General features: G+C 41.2%; 9 protein-coding genes across 9 annotated transcripts; 7 read left to right on the forward strand and 2 right to left on the reverse strand.

The window, feature by feature from the left end:
• Positions 1 to 55: 55 nt before the first annotated feature.
• Positions 56 to 1,327, forward strand: BCR41DRAFT_353060 (hypothetical protein). The gene has a single exon (XM_022024065.1). It carries the CDS (start codon positions 136 to 138, stop codon positions 1,237 to 1,239), a length of 1,104 nt encoding a protein of 367 aa, XP_021881665.1. The 5' UTR covers positions 56 to 135; the 3' UTR covers positions 1,240 to 1,327.
• A 3,273-nt stretch (positions 1,328 to 4,600) lies between these two features.
• BCR41DRAFT_305418 (PIG-P protein) lies at positions 4,601 to 4,911 on the forward strand (the record flags this gene model as incomplete). The annotated part of the gene is made up of 2 exons (XM_022020792.1): positions 4,601 to 4,686; positions 4,785 to 4,911. Coding segments are annotated over 2 exons (213 nt in total), but the record flags the coding sequence as incomplete, so codon positions are not given.
• A 490-nt stretch (positions 4,912 to 5,401) lies between these two features.
• Positions 5,402 to 6,370, forward strand: BCR41DRAFT_396009 (HotDog domain-containing protein; the record flags this gene model as incomplete). Its single annotated transcript, XM_022028774.1, has 6 exons — positions 5,402 to 5,433; positions 5,537 to 5,585; positions 5,719 to 5,784; positions 5,859 to 5,964; positions 6,057 to 6,109; positions 6,218 to 6,370. The coding sequence occupies 6 exons, from the start codon at positions 5,402 to 5,404 to the stop codon at positions 6,368 to 6,370; spliced, it is 459 nt and encodes a 152-aa protein (XP_021881667.1).
• On the reverse strand, positions 6,221 to 7,671 carry BCR41DRAFT_353067 (Translin). The gene is made up of 6 exons (XM_022024066.1): positions 7,572 to 7,671; positions 7,393 to 7,495; positions 7,094 to 7,306; positions 6,877 to 6,965; positions 6,630 to 6,773; positions 6,221 to 6,541 (listed from the first exon to the last, which is right to left on the reverse strand). The coding sequence occupies exons 1-6, from the start codon at positions 7,632 to 7,634 to the stop codon at positions 6,425 to 6,427; spliced, it is 729 nt and encodes a 242-aa protein (XP_021881668.1). The 5' UTR covers positions 7,635 to 7,671; the 3' UTR covers positions 6,221 to 6,424.
• A 497-nt stretch (positions 7,672 to 8,168) lies between these two features.
• BCR41DRAFT_54648 (hypothetical protein) lies at positions 8,169 to 10,008 on the forward strand. The gene is made up of 6 exons (XM_022030900.1): position 8,169; positions 8,259 to 8,902; positions 8,998 to 9,051; positions 9,167 to 9,283; positions 9,382 to 9,823; positions 9,941 to 10,008. Exons 2-5 carry the CDS (start codon positions 8,367 to 8,369, stop codon positions 9,533 to 9,535), a joined length of 861 nt encoding a protein of 286 aa, XP_021881669.1. The 5' UTR covers position 8,169; positions 8,259 to 8,366; the 3' UTR covers positions 9,536 to 9,823; positions 9,941 to 10,008.
• BCR41DRAFT_380893 (tubulin, alpha, ubiquitous) lies at positions 9,382 to 11,931 on the forward strand. Its single transcript, XM_022027282.1, has 6 exons — positions 9,382 to 9,823; positions 9,941 to 9,956; positions 10,083 to 10,156; positions 10,337 to 10,425; positions 10,550 to 10,607; positions 10,710 to 11,931. Exons 1-6 carry the CDS (start codon positions 9,807 to 9,809, stop codon positions 11,806 to 11,808), a joined length of 1,353 nt encoding a protein of 450 aa, XP_021881670.1. The 5' UTR covers positions 9,382 to 9,806; the 3' UTR covers positions 11,809 to 11,931.
• BCR41DRAFT_353071 (hypothetical protein) lies at positions 11,873 to 12,641 on the reverse strand. Its single transcript, XM_022024067.1, has 2 exons — positions 12,325 to 12,641; positions 11,873 to 12,229 (listed from the first exon to the last, which is right to left on the reverse strand). The coding sequence occupies exons 1-2, from the start codon at positions 12,581 to 12,583 to the stop codon at positions 11,946 to 11,948; spliced, it is 543 nt and encodes a 180-aa protein (XP_021881671.1). The 5' UTR covers positions 12,584 to 12,641; the 3' UTR covers positions 11,873 to 11,945.
• Positions 12,462 to 14,417, forward strand: BCR41DRAFT_353072 (Alpha/Beta hydrolase protein). The gene is made up of 5 exons (XM_022024068.1): positions 12,462 to 13,184; positions 13,364 to 13,484; positions 13,589 to 13,674; positions 13,770 to 13,860; positions 13,979 to 14,417. The coding sequence occupies exons 1-5, from the start codon at positions 12,686 to 12,688 to the stop codon at positions 14,370 to 14,372; spliced, it is 1,191 nt and encodes a 396-aa protein (XP_021881672.1). The 5' UTR covers positions 12,462 to 12,685; the 3' UTR covers positions 14,373 to 14,417.
• A 52-nt stretch (positions 14,418 to 14,469) lies between these two features.
• BCR41DRAFT_353075 (oligomeric golgi complex component, COG2-domain-containing protein) lies at positions 14,470 to 17,989 on the forward strand. The gene is made up of 10 exons (XM_022024069.1): positions 14,470 to 14,585; positions 14,688 to 14,863; positions 15,052 to 15,207; positions 15,328 to 15,521; positions 15,598 to 15,715; positions 15,810 to 16,016; positions 16,106 to 16,595; positions 16,710 to 16,894; positions 16,995 to 17,747; positions 17,845 to 17,989. Exons 1-10 carry the CDS (start codon positions 14,483 to 14,485, stop codon positions 17,947 to 17,949), a joined length of 2,487 nt encoding a protein of 828 aa, XP_021881673.1. The 5' UTR covers positions 14,470 to 14,482; the 3' UTR covers positions 17,950 to 17,989.
• Positions 17,990 to 18,157: the final 168 nt, after the last annotated feature.

The raw sequence follows: 18,157 nt of genomic DNA on the forward strand, positions 1-18,157 counted from the left end.
TATTTTAATAGTGTCAATCTGACAACACGTACACATCTATTGTTTGAACTTTATAGTGTAAAGGAGCTGAAAGCAGAAAGTGGTGCGAAGGGTTTAATACAGGAGCATGACACGAACTCGGCACAAGAAGAGTACATGGACGATGTCGAGGGATATGGTGAAGAGTTAGAAGCGAATGTGTATGACGATGATTACTTATCGTCCGAAGGCGAAAATGTAGCGGATGTGACGATAGACTTACTAGAGGATGAGGAATTCCCAGATCTGCTGTTAGATCAGGAAGAGATGTCGCATCATGCATTGGCTACAAGCAGTTACGACCACGAGCTTGAAGATCCAACCTCAAGGCATAGCGGACAGACAGAACTTAATCAGAGCCATCTTCAACAACAGCGGTTCTTTCAACAGCAACAGCCACAATCCTCAGAAGGCGAGCGATCTCGTGAATCAATCTCAAAATCTTTGCGTGAGAGGGAACGTGATGCGCAACAGCCACAGATTGTAAAGACCCGCAAATCGGAAGCCTTTAGTAGGCTACCTATGCCAAGGAGTTCTCAGTCGTCAGGATCTGCGTCTGGCATTCCGACACTACAACATCGCCATTCACAATCCAGCCACTCCAGTCGTAATAATACCAACAATACCTCTCCGCAATTGGGGAATAAATCTCGCGAAGTAAAGTCAAGTCCGTCTGACGTTGTCATGAGCCCTGGAGTCCCAAATGATTATGTCAGCCAGAAGGGAAGTGGTCATACTGTCAGTTCAGGAATGGCCTCTTCTTCTCCAAATCCTATTAAGCACTCTCCGATCAACACTAAGCTTGGGTATCAGTCATCTATGCCATCCAACAATGGACCTATGAGTTCAATAACTGGTAATAATGACCTTAACAACTATATCATGGCCTCGCCTACTTCTCCCAAAATTACGGCGCCATCGATTGTAAACGGCAATGGGAATGCTGATCGAGACTGGACGGTTGCGGAGATGAATGACTTTCTGATTGAACATCGTAATCAGCTACGGGAGTGTGGCGACCTTACGAAGCGAGAGACTAAGCTGTTGGCAAATGTTACCTTAGGGATGTCGTCACCAGCTCATGCTCAGAGCACAGGGTATTCAGTCAACAAGGAGTCGTTCATGAAATACATCAGTGAACTGGACGAAATTGTAGACGAAAAGCTGATTACAATTGTAGCCATGTCACATAAATTAAAAGCATTGCGCGGGCATACGTGAGTTTAATGCAGGTAATATGCAAGGCAAAATGGTTTTGTATTACCAAATCATAAATCCTATAAAACAATAAAACGTAATAAAAATTGACCATTTGAATACAAGAAGGTTTTGAAGCATATGCCTTAAACCGTTAAGTGGGCAGATTTACTTGTGTAGGTAGGAGGATTCATTTTCATCAAGCCCACCAGATAAGCAGCGTAGAAAACCGCCGGTTATTGGCTTCTGACTGCCTTGTACAACGCCACTGATGCTCTAATGCATAGTAACACTGCCAGTATTCGACCTATTCAATACCTTTTTTTTTTTTTTTTTTTTTTTTTAGATGGATGCGTTCGCATTTCCAAGTAAAATCAGCAAAATCACTATATCAGTGATAACAGAACGATGTACAGCATCCATCTTTCACTTGCCCCCACTTCTCTGCGCATCTACTAATCTTCATCTTCTCGCTTCCGTCTCCTGTAAATAAACATAGAAGCAAGTGCTTCCTTTTTCAACTTTTTTTTTTTTTTTTTTTTATTTTTTTTTATTTTTAATTACAGCATGGGCTTATCAGGATTTTTTAAAAGACTCTCCGATTGAGACCTTCCGCAAGCGCTATGGACACCCAGTGAAGAAGAAATGAGATTCCATGGACTGCGGCAAACGACATAAACAAAACACGTGGTTGCACCTGAGGATGCAGTGGATTATATGAAAAAAAAAGGGAGTGGCACTTGGACAATCCGCTCTGTTGTGTGTCGTATCTACCAGGGCTTGAGAGTATCTATGCTCTTATTCGAGGCAACAACGGGTAGCTGTTTGAGGGACTTGGGCCGTTGCTCACAACCTGCAGGCGCGACAGGATCAGATGCGTGCAATGGGTATTCAGAGGCCCTCATGCAGAAAGTCATTATCACGGACAATTCGCCTACGCTAATACCGCAACGCCCATACGGTTTCTATCACACCAACGAAACTCGTTCTCAGTTATTGAAGAAATGAAGCCTTGTAAATGCAGAAACCCATCCTCCTAACGTTTCCTGCTACTCTTTGTAATGAGCGACAACGACCATAGTAGCAATATTCGAGGCGGTGCTCTCACTAGAAACCGTGAGACTATTCGCAAAGCCCTCTAGTTATATCAAGGCTACGCTAGAGGGCTATCGGCATCGTATGCAAAGTACAATGTATCGGACAAGGTCTTGAGGCTCGTTCTTGCTCTGCGAATGAGTTGCTTTCTGAGATTTGTAGTCAAAGAGCTCAAAAAGGTTTTTTACCATTGTTGCCAGGTAGCAGTGTTTATTAAGGCCGCTATCACCGTCGCACAACGTTCCGACCTTACGAATAAAAATGGAGGTGCTCCTGAAGTGCACTCCTAAGCCTCGGTATATACTTCGCATGTAGTGAGATAACTGCGATAAAAACGCTCATTTCAAATTCCACGTTTGAGTTATTCATTATAGGTATTGATGATGCTAAAGCCTGTTGCCACAGCGCGGCGATAAGTAAGCGCAAGAATCGTGGCAGCTAGTATACTGAGCGATCACAACTATGAATGTGTACACGATGATAACCAAATAGCCATCTTTGATATCTAAACAGAGGGCGGAGCCGCTCGCGATATCCCACGGGGGTAAAAACGAATAGGTTCTAGCAGCTTGTAACAGAAGAGAGATGCTCTATGGCCACGAGAGAGCTGATGCTACACAAAATCATCGCTGAACCATCGCATTGCCGCCATTACCCCACCAAAGAGTGTACCGAAAAGAAAACGCGCTAAAAAGAAGGCTGCCAGGGCCAATTAGAAAGAACCGGACCATATAAGGATGAAACTCGAGTAGAAGAACAGAAGAAGCGTCCAAAGGTAATCTTAAGGAGGCCATAGGAGCTGATCAGCAATTCAAAGCCGCGCATCCCGCCGATAGCATCGGTAAGGAGTGCCCTGTACATATGTAATCTCAAATGCAACTCAAAGAGTTCAAGCCCATTGCAGCAACCAGGTTGTGAAGGGCTTCCTCAGTAGTGCCTGAAAGCACCCAAGGCAGCAGTGGCCGAAGACATTGGCCTTCCCCTCACAAGTTATAAGTGAGACAAAAATGGCTTTCATATTCTCGACGTGCTACAGTGCCCATTCTTCAACTAATGAGTTTTTGTTAATAATTGACCATCCTTACACGCTACATTATACTGCGGCTTTCCTCATATAGTTGAACTTTTACAGCACCTATGAAGCACCTCGTCAATCCTGTAGAAAACAATCCTGATGTTTATGGCACAGTCATGGCTAGACTTGAAGAAGCTATTGTGGTAGAGAAAGGCAATGATATCCAGTGGTATGATAACCAGGGTGCTAATGGCAAATCGAGCGGCTCGAATTTTAATTGGTTTCCTCAATTACAGTAATATTGTTAATTAAACCCTTTATATTTGAAAGGACAATCCTGTGGCGTGTTTTTTGGTAAAAGGTTTTGATTCCTGGTTTGGTAGCAACCAAGAAAACGGAATCTACGCATTGCCATGGACACACACAGCTCGACTACTGGGCCAGGACTCAACACTTCATCTAGCTCATCATTCCAGCATGAGGGCGTGCATGGCTCTTCTGGTCTTCAACGAAGATCAAAGCCGACATCCTATTTTGCACACCAGTATAACCAGCACACTTTGTCATATGTGCAGAATCCTAGCTTGAACTTGGTTTCTAATCGATCCACAGCCTTTGTCCAATGGGATGACTCGGAGTTCCCTAACTCTATGGAGGCCGCTAGGTAAAGAAAATTGTAGCTAGCTTCTACTGCTGACATTTTGGGGGCATATCCGGACGGTGTTCTAAAATAACATCAGAACATCCATGGATTCATTTGATCCGCGCAGATATCCAGTCAGCAAAAGAGCCTTAATATCCATTATTATTTCGTATCAAATATCTCTTCGATAGTATGAAACGGACAGCATCATATAGTAGCTTCTTATCTAAAAAACCAGGTCCTATGTTTAAATCCACATTTCAGCACACGCGGGCATTGAGTGGACAGATTCAGTAAGTGCTCTTTTGTCATCCAATGCTCCCTTTATTTATCAGAGCATCACAGCTGACTGTTTTAATATATTATACCGATATTGTAAAGACCACCTGATGTGTATTCTGCCCCACCAGATGATTCACTGCCAACAACTCTTACGAAGACTCCAACGTATGAGTATTATGGATTTGTATTATACTTAGTTTCCGCAATTACCTATGGTAATAAGTGATCTCGTGATATTGATATGTTAGATATGGTAGTTTGAGGCATTCATTAATTGACACGGGTCTCCACTTCTCGAGCTCCCTATATCATTATTTCTAAGATTTCTTATTTCTTTTTGTCATTGCTGTCATTGTGTTATAGCAATGTATTTGGGTTGGGCATACTTGCCAAAAGAAGTCTTAGATTCAATGGGTATAACATATTACCCCAGCAAGTAGGTTACATAGGAGTTTCTGTCTAAAGTGAAAAAATCGATACTCAATCATGTCAGTAGGTGCATACTGCTCACTAACATTTTTGAGCTACCGCTAGGTATTGGTCATTAGCACTTCCCATTTGGTTGTTTGTACTGATTATATATCTTTACATAGCCTTCTTTGCGATCAACCTATACAATACAGCGCCATTTGATTCATTTAATACTATCACAGGTGCGTAGGTTTTCTAATGATCAGTTTTGATCTGTATTTTTTTTTTTTTTATTAATTATTGGTATTTGCAAAATATTCTTATTATTGCTACTCTACTATATAAATACGCATATTCCTTTAGATGAACATGCAAATCAATTCCAGACCATGAACGCTGCGTCCTCGTTGACTGACGATTTTGTGCCAGATTTAATGGATATACCTATTGGAATGGTTAATGCATGCCTATACCAACACATCGAGGGTATCTCGGATGAAGAGGAGGATGGTGAAGCGGATGATGTCGACGAATGTGAATATGAAGAGTCCTACTTTGATGATACAAACTTAAGTGACTGGGATGATCCTTCCGAGATGTGAACCATTCTTAGTTACAAAGCGCTTATCACGTGAGTCGTGGGAATTTTACACCTGATCTTTTTTTTTTTTTTGATCATTCCATTCATTCAATTGTAATTTATTTCCCTTCTCCATATCTTTTTACTTTATTCCATAATTATGCCCACCTTAAAGCATGTCCAGAAGGTTTGGTAAGCATAAAAACTAGGAGTTTTTCTAAAAAATAGACAAATAGGTAACATCTAGATTGGTATAAATATATTATACTGAATAATAACCAATACTTAATTTCAGGACCAATTTTCTGAAAAAAGAGGGCTTCGAAGCCCACACGCTTTCTAGCGTAAGTCTCATGCTTCAGCAAAAAAAGAATGAAACAAAGCCCCCTTGGTAATGGTTTATTTAGTAGTTGGCATGTAAGCCTGATTCTTATGTGAGTAACATGTTTGGTTTTAATTTGGTGATGATCCTTGTAGCTCAGATTGATCTCCGCATCGAAAGGGACCTGTGTAGCAGAGCTCAACGTTGCTTCTCAACACCTGGTAAGAGACACATAAAAGTTTTTCATCTATTCAAAGGGGTTTACTCATTGGCCATTGCACTTCTCAATCTTTAGAACCGACTCGGTGGTTGTCACGGCGGTCTCCTCAGCACCATCGTTGATGTGGGGGGTTCACTAGCCATTGCTGCAAGTGATATGCACGCTACCGGTATTTCTACAGGTGTGATATCCTGTTTTGTGGTTAAAATGAAACGCGGTAGCATGCTTGGAAATAATGCTTAATGACTAACAAATGCTTGGGTTCCAATGTAGATCTCAATGTTTCATTCGTTTCCGGTGCCAAGCTTGGGGATACTTTGTCCATTGTAAATTGACGTATCGCCATGCTTGTTGATATTTGTCCTTTTTTTTTTTTTTTTTTTTTTTTTACTTTTATTCACACATACATATATTATATTTAATCGATTTTATAGATTTCTCGATGTCACAAAGTTGGAGGTTCTCTTGCGTACACAGATGTAGAGATCACAGTGGATGAAAAGGTTATTGCCCTTGGTCGCCACACCAAGTTCGTGCGAATCGCCCATAAAGCCAATGCGCAGAAGAAAATGGATGGCGAGGAATGAGAATATTAAAAACGCTCTGGGACCAGAGTGTTTTGGAGTCCAATATGATCCATTTTATGTTCGCATTTCCTGTTCAACATTGGGGGTTCCCTGCACTGCCTCCATGTTGATCACAAGAAGCTTTCGTACCGTCAGATCATAAATGATTTCCTCAACCTTCTTGATATCATACTAAATAGAATTGTAGTAAAGCATTAGATATATTTATAGATGTTAAAATAAAATAAGAAAATCTCTCAATTAAAGTCGTGATACAAACCTTGATACCATCAAATCGCTTACGAAGCGAGTCGTTTTTCAAGTTCAGCAACTGGAATCCGCTGTAAAGCTCCTTTAGAAATTTCCCGATACGTATTGGACGAGTAAAATCACCGGCTGTTACAGCGTTCACCGCTAAACGAGACTACAGCCAGAAACTGTATACGATTAGCCAATCTTTTTTTTTTTTTTTTTTTTTTTTTTTTTTTGGATCATATGTTTATTACAGTTGAATCTCATAAACATACAAGCTCATTTGTAAGCGAGACAATACCATGGAGGAATTCTTCGATCGAAATTTCAAATCTGGAAATGTCGTTATTGAGATCAACTTTGACTGTCAAGGCGCGATCATGATAAGCACATAGGGGTAATTAATAAATGCTTATTGTACTATGATGAAAATATGAGAGAAGGATAGTAATTGGTTGCGCCTGATAACACTCTCATCTTGTTAGGACTTACCACCAAAAAATCCTTCAAGCTCTTCAACCGTGATCAGGCGCTCATGCTCCAGGTACATCGTCAATGTGGCAAGGAAGCAAGCTTGTTGCATTGGTCCTGACCACAAGCTGTTGTATTTGTAATATTGGTTGACAGGAACTATCTTGGCGACTTCCTGAATATGAGTCTGGATGTCTCCAAAATGAATACGGGCTTGCGCACATAGAGCTGGAACTATGGAAAAAAATGAATCAAGCTGTTGTTACTAAACGGGGCAGACTTATGCATAGACTTCTCCTAAAGTAATATCTGGCTGCTACCTTGCTCTCTGGGACTAGAGTGAACCCTGTTCAGAACAGCTGTAATGTTCCTGTTAGTCCTGTCTAGTTCGCGAACTGCTGTACGGATGTTATCCTTAGTAGCCTATATTTTATGCGCGTTCGTATGAGACGAATGTAATTTCTTTTCACATTTTGTCATAAACGGATCGTGTTCTTACAGCTTCTGCCTCCATGGAGGTCTGGATTGCATCGAAAAATCTAAGATCCACCACGTCCGACATTCTTCGTTTCTGAGAGAAAAGAAGAAGAGACCTGTCGAAATCGGACAACATTAAACATTCAGTGACTGTTCAAATTAGACTATGTGCAATTCTTTTCAATGGAAGAAGCCATTCATTCGTAGGGCAGCTCATACATCTCATTCTTGTTCTCATGTTTAGCGGATACAGCGCTTGGTTTTCACCTGAGCTTGCTTCATACAGAAGTACTTGGAGTAAAGGCACAGCAAGATAAAGAACTATTGTAGTTTCTAAAGTTACTTAAGTTATTGCTGCGTCTGGACTGATAGGTATTCGAATTTCGATTTCTTACAGAAAATAATGGTGGCGAAGAAAAGGAGCTGGCAGAAGCCGATATTGCTTTCATGAATGATCGGTCGCTCTCCAACTCAGATAGGTATGTGCTGTAATAGTTCATATATATCATAAACGTTCATACTCCTGCTCATACCATTAAACCACATTCTGATATGTTTTTCTGGGTTACTCTTCAGAGTCAAGCCAACAATGAAAATCCTTCGGCCAGACTGGATAGAAGGTATATAGTAGAAATAAGACGACTTCATTAGCAGCGGAGGGGACCTTTAACCTAACCATCAGATGTCCCCGCGCCACTATACTTCATAGATTCTGTTAAAGGCAGGAGACGCTTATCTCTAACGCGTTATAAACAAACTTTTCCTGCACTTGAACGTTGGGGTATGTGAAGTGTGTTCACTACGTGGTAGCGCGCCTATGCTTTACTTACTACATAGCAAACATTTGGCTCAGCACTTTTGCTTTGTAGACTCAGCAACTTTTAGTAGAAATTTGGCTGTAGGAATTGATGCCTTCAAAAGCTCCAAGGTACTATCGCTGACATCACCTTCCAAGCATCTCCATCAGCCAGAGGAAGGGATTGCAGACTTGCCAATTACCTCGTTGGAGCATTCATTTAGGCCATCCACACTCAAGGATACGCAGCTCTCTATGCCTGAATCGAGAGAGAGTCAGGAAATGGAGCAGACACAGACACTCAGTTTACTATCGAAGCAAAGTCAAATGGAGCGTGAAAATGCTTCTCCGCTTAGTGATTATGATAGATTTGGGCCCTCGGAGGGAGGTCACTTGGATAGATGGCAGACACGATCAAATATAGAGAACCCTTCGGCACATAGGTCCCATACAAGTCCCTCACTACAATCGATTTCCGCATCTTTGCTACCCAAAACGTCACCCCAATCAGTTCCAAAAAAGAGACGCTTACCAAGCACTATTCGGGGAATTAAGAGGCAAGAAGAGTGTTGTATTAAAAAAATCTAGTTAATCCTGACTTGTAATGCTCCACTAAAGTCTGATGTTATGTTGTTATCTCAAATATCAGCAGGCCATCTCCAGCAATGAAAGACACTAGATTGGATGACGCCTTCTTCGGAAACTCGCAAGTGCTTGATAGATGTTTGGAGTGCATATATCCGGCAGCTATTGAGCTGACTATCTTCATCTGGCCTCATACTGATAAAATATGTATTATATATTTTTTTCTACCGACATAGTGATTCAGATGAGGAGCTATCTGGTGTCGTTAGTAACAATGCTGCGCATACTGCTCTGAAAGGTACAACTCCTGGACAAGAATCATCAAATTTTGGAACCAAGGCGCCGAGTTGCAGGTATATGCTTCATAATATCATCCTGATATACTTCAGCAACAGATGTCTCATCCTCTCGCAAAACAAAACATTCAAATACAACTTTTTTTCTTTGTTAGTCGAAGGTCAGAGCAAGCTGTGGATTATCTAACTCGTATTGTTACTGCAATGGATGGAGAAAAGAAAAGCCTGCTCTCCGATAATCATCCTCAGCTTCACATTATAAATGTTGGCTCTGAGAATATCTTCCTTCGACGGAAAATAAACGATTAGACAAGTGCACTAAATTTATACATGTGCTCCAACACTTCAAGCAGCGCATCAACTGATTATTTATACCATTTGCTGGTGTGGCTTGCCTTTTCTCATTCTATTGGTTACACGGCCGACAATAAAAGGCGCGCTTGTGTTGTAGTTTTTCTTCATCGGTTTCCTTTAGTCCCCTAACACGACTCTACCAGACCGGCTCCTATATTCCTATATTCTCTCTCGCCTTGTTCACACAAACCTACAACACCCTTACTTCCCTTAAACTTTAGTAATCATGCGTGAAGTTATTAGGTATATAAATATGCCTATGTTTATTAATATTGTCCTGTGGTTTTAATGATTATAACGGAATGGCCTGTTGACCATCTTCCCTTGCTTTTTCCATGCAATACATTTCTTTTTCATCAGTATCCATGTCGGACAGGTGAGTAAAATCTAATGTTGAATTCATTACCGCACTTTTTTTTTATTCGAACATGAAGATTCTAAGAGATGATGAGATTAACTGAAATACATCATCTATTCTACTACTGAACTGATTTGCCTCTAGGCCGGTATTCAAATCGGTAACGCCTGTTGGGAGCTCTACTGTTTAGAGCACGGTATTACCCCTGATGGTACCGTGTAAGTATTCATCTAAACATATTTTGGCGCAAGCAAGTCAAATGAAGAAAGATTTTTTTTTTTTTTTTTTTTTTTTTGGCTCACTTGCATTTGACTTTATCAATGGTCAGTGGTCTTTGTTAGATTATTCTTACTAACATTCTTAGTTATCCTATTTGTCGCTCATTCTGTTTTCTATAGTGCCTCAGATAAGCAATCTTCCCAGTTCGACTCATCTTCAAGCACCTTCTTCTCTGAGACTGGTGCTGGCAAGCACGTCCCGCGTGCCAGTAAGCTCTAAATGTCTTTTGTTAGGCTGAAAAATACTTTGAGAGAATGACACGGAGAGTTAAAAAGAGCGATGAGCCCATTATTCATCTTTTTTTTTTTTTTTTTTTTTTGTGAACAACTTAGTTTTCGTTGATCTTGAGGAGACTGTTGTCGATGAGGTTAGACGTGGTACTTACCGTTCGTAAGTGGAATTTAGCAAATACACACAATATTCATACATTAAGCATGCATTCTTGTGTCACCTAACTTGTAACTAACAATGATTGATCCTTATTTTTTTCAGTCTCTTCCATCCTGAGCAATTGATCAGCGGAAAGGAAGACGCCGCCAACAACTACGCTCGTGGTCATTACACTATTGGCAAGGAGCTTGTAGACTCTGTTCTTGACCGTGTCCGCAAGCTTGCTGATGCCTGTACAGGTCTGCAGGGCTTCTTGGTCTTCCACTCCTTCGGTGGCGGTACGGGATCTGGTTTTGGTGCCTTGCTCTTAGAGCGCCTCTCTGTTGATTATGGCAAGAAGTCTAAACTCGAATTTGCTGTCTATCCTGCACCCGAGATGGCCACTTCCGTTGTTGAGCCTTATAACTCCATTTTGACGACCCATACCACTCTTGAGCACACCGACTGCGCCTTCATGGTCGATAACGAGGCTATTTACGACATCTGCCGTAAGAACTTGGATGTCGCTCGTCCTTCGTACACTCATCTCAACCGCATGATTGCCCAGGTTGTTTCGTCCATTACTGCCTCCTTGCGTTTCGTCGGCTCCCTCAATGTCGATTTGACTGAGTTCCAGACCAACTTGGTTCCTTACCCCCGTATTCACTTCCCCTTGGTCACTTATGCCCCGATTTTGTCGGCTAAGAAGGCTTTCCATGAGCAACTCTCTGTCCAAGAGATCACTTCGGCTTGCTTCGAGACCTCCAACCAGATGGTTAAGTGCGACCCTAAGAACGGCAAGTACATGGCATGCTGCTTGTTGTACCGTGGAGATGTCATCCCTAAGGATGTGACTGCAGCTATCGCCAACATTAAGACGAAGCGCACTATTCAGTTCGTCGACTGGTGCCCTACTGGCTTCAAGGTTGGTGTCAATGATCAAGCTCCTAGCGTTGTCCCCGGCGGCGAGGTTGCCAAGGTCAAGCGCGCTGTCTGCATGCTTTCCAACACCACTGCCATCGCTGAGGCCTGGAACCGCCTCGACCACAAGTTTGATCTTATGTACGCCAAGCGTGCCTTCGTCCACTGGTATGTTGGAGAAGGTATGGAGGAGGGTGAGTTCTCTGAGGCCCGTGAGGATTTGGCTGCTTTGGAGAAGGATTATGAGGAGGTCTCCTCTGATTCTATGCAGGATGAGGCAGAGCCTGCTGAGGAGTACTAAGTAGTCTCAAATAGCTGATGCTTTATAATTTTCGCAAGATGTGGATGATCATTAACTTTAATTCCTATTTTGCATTAATTGTGTGAACTTCTAATAAAATATAAAAATGATAGTCTATTCAGTATTATGATTAGTGATTAAGGTGTGGGTGTCACTGCAAAGGTGTTGATCAAGCAACACTCAATTGCTTCTAATATGTCCTGCTCCCATAGACCAAGCTCATAATTGACAAGGCCATACTTTTCAAGTGTATCAGCCCAAGCCTTGACATTATCATACAAATAGTGTAAATGAGGTTCTCGCAAACATTGATCCTCAGAGCGTGCGTTGTTGTAGTGCGAAAAAGCGAAGAGCCAGCAGTTATTGAGTGCTGTCCAAAATCTTGTTTTTTGATTCATTGGGCCTTTGTCCGACACTAAGTCTTTTAATATATTTACACATAAAAATACGGTACATTCAATTGACAACGATTTGTAGTGAAAAGAAAAGAGTGAATGAAATGAGTATGAGATTTACCCAGCTTCTCACAGTTGGTGACAGCCATATCAGTTAGTCTACTGAGCGTATTGAAGCTCTGGAGAATCATTCCTTGGTCAATATATTCGAGTACATTTTGTAGCTCTTCTAGGATCAAGGTCAACTCTTCTGTCACTTCTGAATCGTCCAGTGCAGGTCTATGCGGTCTGTTGTTAGGCGAATTAGGACAAGATATGGTAGTTGCATCCGACTCAGGACTACTTGATCTTGATCTTGAATCGTCCGCAATTGGATCCATCCTCTTTGCACATCATGCGCTGTACTTCCGTTTCATTGTGTTTCTTAGAATAAATGAGTCTCTGTAAGGTGACTGCTGCGTCTGTAAATTTGGCGAACAACCATGGCACTTCATTTTTTTCGTTCCTGCTCTTCAATTGAAGAGAACATATTTACATTAGGCATTGTGAATATTGTAATGGCGAACGAGATGCTCCGAAATATGTACAAATCAAGGCCTCCACCTCTACCACCTCACTTTGGAGACGACGACGACGAGTCTAGTGACGATATCTTGCACAATAGCTTCAGTTCATTAACAGCAGTTCACCCATTCAAAATGAATCGATCCGCTAACTATAGCCTATCCGATCGATATGCGCCTTTAGCTTGGAACGAATACTTTGAAAACAAAAGATATCTAACAGTACCTGGAGACAGAGCAGAGGAAGCTGAAATTACATTCAATATCTATGAGACTCATGGAAACTCTGGAGCTCCTGTATTTGTCATGCATCATGGTGCTGGTCTTAGTGCACTGTCGTTTGCTTTGACAGCGAAGGAAATTAAGAATATTGTGAATAAGGATGCAAGTGTTCTGAGCTTTGATTGTCGTGGCCATGGTACGAAGATGATACACAATAGCAATCAGATCTTTTCCCTTTATTCTACAAGGAGAGGACCAATATACTTGTTATTGGCTCCATTGAGTTTGGTCTGCATCATTTATATACAATATGACTTCACGTAGATTAATACTCATATTGCTTCTTTTCCAAAAAAAAAAAAAAAAAAAAAAAAGGTGAGACTATGTCTAGCGATGACAACAACCTTTCTTTAGATCGATTGGCCAAAGACCTCAAAAATGTTATTCACGCTGTATATGGGGATCATCCCCCGGAAATCATTCTTGTCGGACACAGGTATATTCTCTCTTTAATCTGAGGGCAGTGCATTGTATGTAAGTAGCTGATACAGGTGGCATTAAGCTAATATTGAAAGCCAACTTACCTCGAAATGAATATAGTATGGGTGGAGCTGTCGTCTCAGAGGCAGCATCCCGTGGCATGATCCCAAACCTAATCGGTGTTGCAGTCCTTGATATTGTCGAAGGTTTACTTTTTTCTTGTCTTCAGTTCAATGATTTAATGTCTGTACTTCCTTGTCACAGTAACTTATTTATGCTTATTTTGGCTTGGGTGGTTCAGGTGTAGCTATTGAGACATTGGCTAATATGAATGGATGGCTGGAGAAGCGACCAAACATGTTCCGATCTCTTGATAAGGTTGTTCAATGGGGGTGAGTGGAGCTATTTCATATAGTCAATCTAAAAAGTGCATGCTGCTGGTTTCTCTTCTTGAATTTACAAGATTACCTTGTTGCGACAAATTTTGCCATCCTTGTTGGCTTAATATAGAGTAAAATCAGGGACGGTACGTAATGTCGAATCGGCACGAGTCTCATGTCCATCTTTAGTCATTTTATCTAAAGATTCAACAGTAGAAAATCCATGTTACATCTGGCGTACAGATTTGGCAGCATCGGAGCAATATTGGAAGGAGTGGTTTACTGGATTGACCCAGAAGTTTTTATCAGCGAAAGCAGGAAGGCTGCTAGTCCTTGCAGGTACAGATCGACTAGATAAAGACATGACGATCGCTCAAATGCAAGGCAAATTTCAAATGCTTGTATTCCCAAATTCAGGACACGCAATACAAGAGGACGAGCCTGATCGTATGGCTCATGAGTTGGTCGCGTTTTGGAAAAGAAACGAACGCCTTGTACTCCCACCGCGACCTTTCCTTCCTTAAAATCTTAAAATTAATTAAATAAAAAGTGACTGCTCTGTTCGCGATAAAAAGAAAATCCAATATTCTCTTAGTTCAGGATTGTACACGCCTTGCCGTTCAGAAGTCAAGAGATGGTAGCATCCACAGGAGTAGCTGACAACATCAGGAGCAGTCGCAACACTGCAGACCAGTTCCCTTTGAGTACACCTATTACAACCAATGGGAATGCAGTAGGTAATGTGACACATGGGAAGAAGCCAGCTCATCTGAGCATTGACTCCACAACCGCCAACTCTGCATTCATCCATACCCTCAACTCACAAATTCAGGCTGCAGCTAAGAATAGTGGCAGCAGCAACCGTCCCCAGCAGAGCCAAGGCGCTTCAGCTTCTGGAAGTGATTTTTCATTGACTATTGGCATCGACCGAGCGGCACTCATTGCTCCAGACTTTGACACTGACGAGTTTCTGTCCGCACGCCGACATCTACCTCTTGAGGAACTCAAATCTCAGGTATGTAAGGAGTACATACTATATATCATGAGATTGTAACCATCATAAACAAACAAAGTCATTATTATAAGACTTTAGTTCGCGTTTATTCGGTACGAAGATATGGACGGTATTTCATCTTAATTGACAACTTTCGCTTTTATCCTCTTTCTTATGATAATAATCATATGCTATATCTAATGGAATAGCTCATTTCTCATATGAAAGAGCTGAAAACAGAGCTCATTGAGTTAATCAACAGTGACTATGCTGATTTTATTAATCTTTCAACCAATCTCAATGGCGTGGATCGTATGATGGAGGACCTTCGGAAACCGCTAGATCGAATGAAAGGAGATACTATCGTATGCTGTATTTAATTTGCGGAGCCATCTCTATGTGTTTATGTACACAGATACATATGTCATATGCCATGCCTAATTACAAGTTATTACTGTTTCCATCATTGAAATTTATTCGAGTAGATTGTTAGATCTAACTTTCAATCAGTAATCGATAGTTTACAGCAAAAACTTCAGCATCGTACTGAGATTCGGGAGAGAAAAGCTAGTCTTCAATTATTGGTCAATATATCTGAATCTGTTGCTAAAGTTGAAGGACTTTTGCAGATCTCGAGCACCTCTGAAGGCAGTGTAGTACTTAGAGATGGCAGCGGAAGGTATTGAATAGTAACAAAGTGGAATACCATGCTCGGAACGATGCACAATCGAATCACTAACTCTAATACGTTATAGTCCTAGCGATAGCATAAGTGTGGCAAAGCGCTTGGAACGTGTAGCAATCGAGTATAATAAGCTGCAATATCTTGTTAGCAAAGGAGCCGACCTACCTTTTGTTACTAGTATCGATTGGGTAAATTGAGCAGTTATAAAGCATGATCATTCTATGGTATTTACGTAATTAATCTGTTGATTGATTGTCTGCTTTGCCTTACTTATTGTTATAGCGTTTAGCCAGGATCAAAGAGACTATGAGTGAAAATCTCTCGACTGTCTTGCGTTCATGCATTAAGTCTAGCCATCGAGACGAAGGAGGGATGTTGATCAAAAATGAATCGATGTCGCAGTGCCTCAGAACTTATGCATTGATTGATCAGACGGCAGAGGCTGAGAAAGTCATTACTGAAGAGCTTCTTGTCCCATTCATTAGCAAGGTTTATATTGGGCCAGATTTCATTATCCTGAATGATATAACGCTTAGAACAGCCATATTAATACAGAAACACCTTTTTTTTGCTTGTAGACCATCACTCGGGCAGCTCTCACGGATTCGTCACGTAACCAACATGCCAAGTCTGGTCAAAATCAGCAGAGACCACTTACTATAATATACAATCAAATTCTCACTTTTATTGACTCTCACTGCAGCACCTTACTTTATATCACGCAAAAGGAGCTCAAAGGGACAAATTTTGACATTCCTGTCAATTGCATATGGGGCATCACTACTCAGTCTATTCTTAAAAATATCCCTCAGATCCTATTGCCTGGGATACCAGATGAATTTCATCGTAACTATACAGATACTATGGACTTTGTCTCAAAAATCGAAGAGTTGTGTGGGACCCACAAATCACTAGCACGGCTAAGGTCACAAGCTAATTATCAGGCATTCATGAAGCGGTGGCAGCTTCCAGCATACTTCCAGCTTCGGTTTCGAGAAATATCTTTACCGGTAGAGGATGTGCTCCAAATGACAGCTGATAACAGTCAGCGGTATTCCAGTAACAATGGTAATGTATTAACAAGGATATTTTTCGAGGTAGCAGTAGAATGTACTGATAAGATATCCTACAAATCGAAATGCGCATATACCTAACAGAGTATTTGATAATTGTCAAAAATAGTACATCTTCCGGCAAGCGTTGCTATTATTCATGCCATCGAGCGATGCTGGTCTTCGAATGTGTTTATCTACGGAATAGCACATAGATTCTGGAGATTTACTTTGCAACTTTTGGCAAGATACTCCATATGGATATCTATTAATCTAGCCAAGGACCTTGACACACCGAAGGATAAACCGGTTCAGGCATGAATAGTATAATGGGATGCATCATCTATGTAGTTTTCATCGATATCCACTAATGCTAGTTGTACTAATTTTTTTCTTTTTTCTCTTTTGTTCTTAGTCAAGATCATCATCGCCAGCTCCTGGGTCAGGTGGTAGCACGAGCTGGCAGCAAACTCGCACAATGCCCTCTGCAGGGGGGCTTCTTCGACCTCCAAGCTCTGCTAGCCGAGCATCTCTTGAAGAAACAACGCTACAGCAACTTTCCATGATTGTCAATGACATTGACCATGTAGTTACTCGTGTCAGGGGGATTTTTGATCAGGATATTCGACCAAAATTACCAGTCTCAATCGCGGATGAACCGACCTTAACGGCATCCTTTAATCAAAGCTTAGAAGCTATTCGGCGTGATGTACCCACAGTACAACAGCGGATCACAGATCTCATTACAAGGCACTGCGTTGATACATTAGCTAGTGTTAAAAGTATCAATGTCCGAGCAAGTGAAGGGGTTCCTCGTGAGCCTTCTCAATTTGTCCCATTGGTTTTGGCACCGCTTTCAAGATATATTTCAGGATCTGGCGCAGTCCTTAATAACAAATCTAGAGATGCATGGGCTAAAGAGGTTATTGTCACCACTACGAACCAATATAGCGCCATTTTAGCAGAGCGCTTGCTTGATATTAAGCTCTCAGAGGAAGCAACCAACAAACTGAAGGCAGCAGCTAAATCCCGAGGGGGTATTATGTCAAGAACACCAGTATTGCCCAATATCTTTTCAACGAGCACATCCGAAGCTGACCCTAATATGTCTACAAGCGATAAACTGAGATTACAATTTGTATTGGATGTGGAATGTTATCGAAACGAGGCAAGTTTTAATTTTATTTTATATTATTTTTTATTTATGTTAATGACATTAAGATTTCATAACCCTCATAATTATTTCATTCTTTTATTTAATGCAGCTGATAAAGTTTGATATCGACCCACAAACGTTTCAGCCCTTTCTAGACCTTCGAGCCAATGTACAGCCCTATGAAAGTTTACTCAAAAATTCTAGTAAACAGTAGATTATAAATAATAAACAGGAGCTGAAATATGATACAGCATAGTGAAATAGTTTATCTCTTACAAAAATTTAAATTGAGAACGCAGTTAGTCGCGGTTAATGGTAAATAGAACCTCTTTCTCTGGATGATATATATGATTAAGTCAAGCAGCTGAATTCTACTGAACAACTCTCGAAAAGTTTGCCTCTACGACCTCGGCTCCTGCAAG

The sequence above is a fragment of the Lobosporangium transversale genome, assembly GCF_002105155.1.
Source record: "Lobosporangium transversale strain NRRL 3116 chromosome Unknown BCR41scaffold_17, whole genome shotgun sequence".
Lineage (NCBI taxonomy): Eukaryota > Fungi > Mortierellomycota > Mortierellomycetes > Mortierellales > Mortierellaceae > Lobosporangium > Lobosporangium transversale.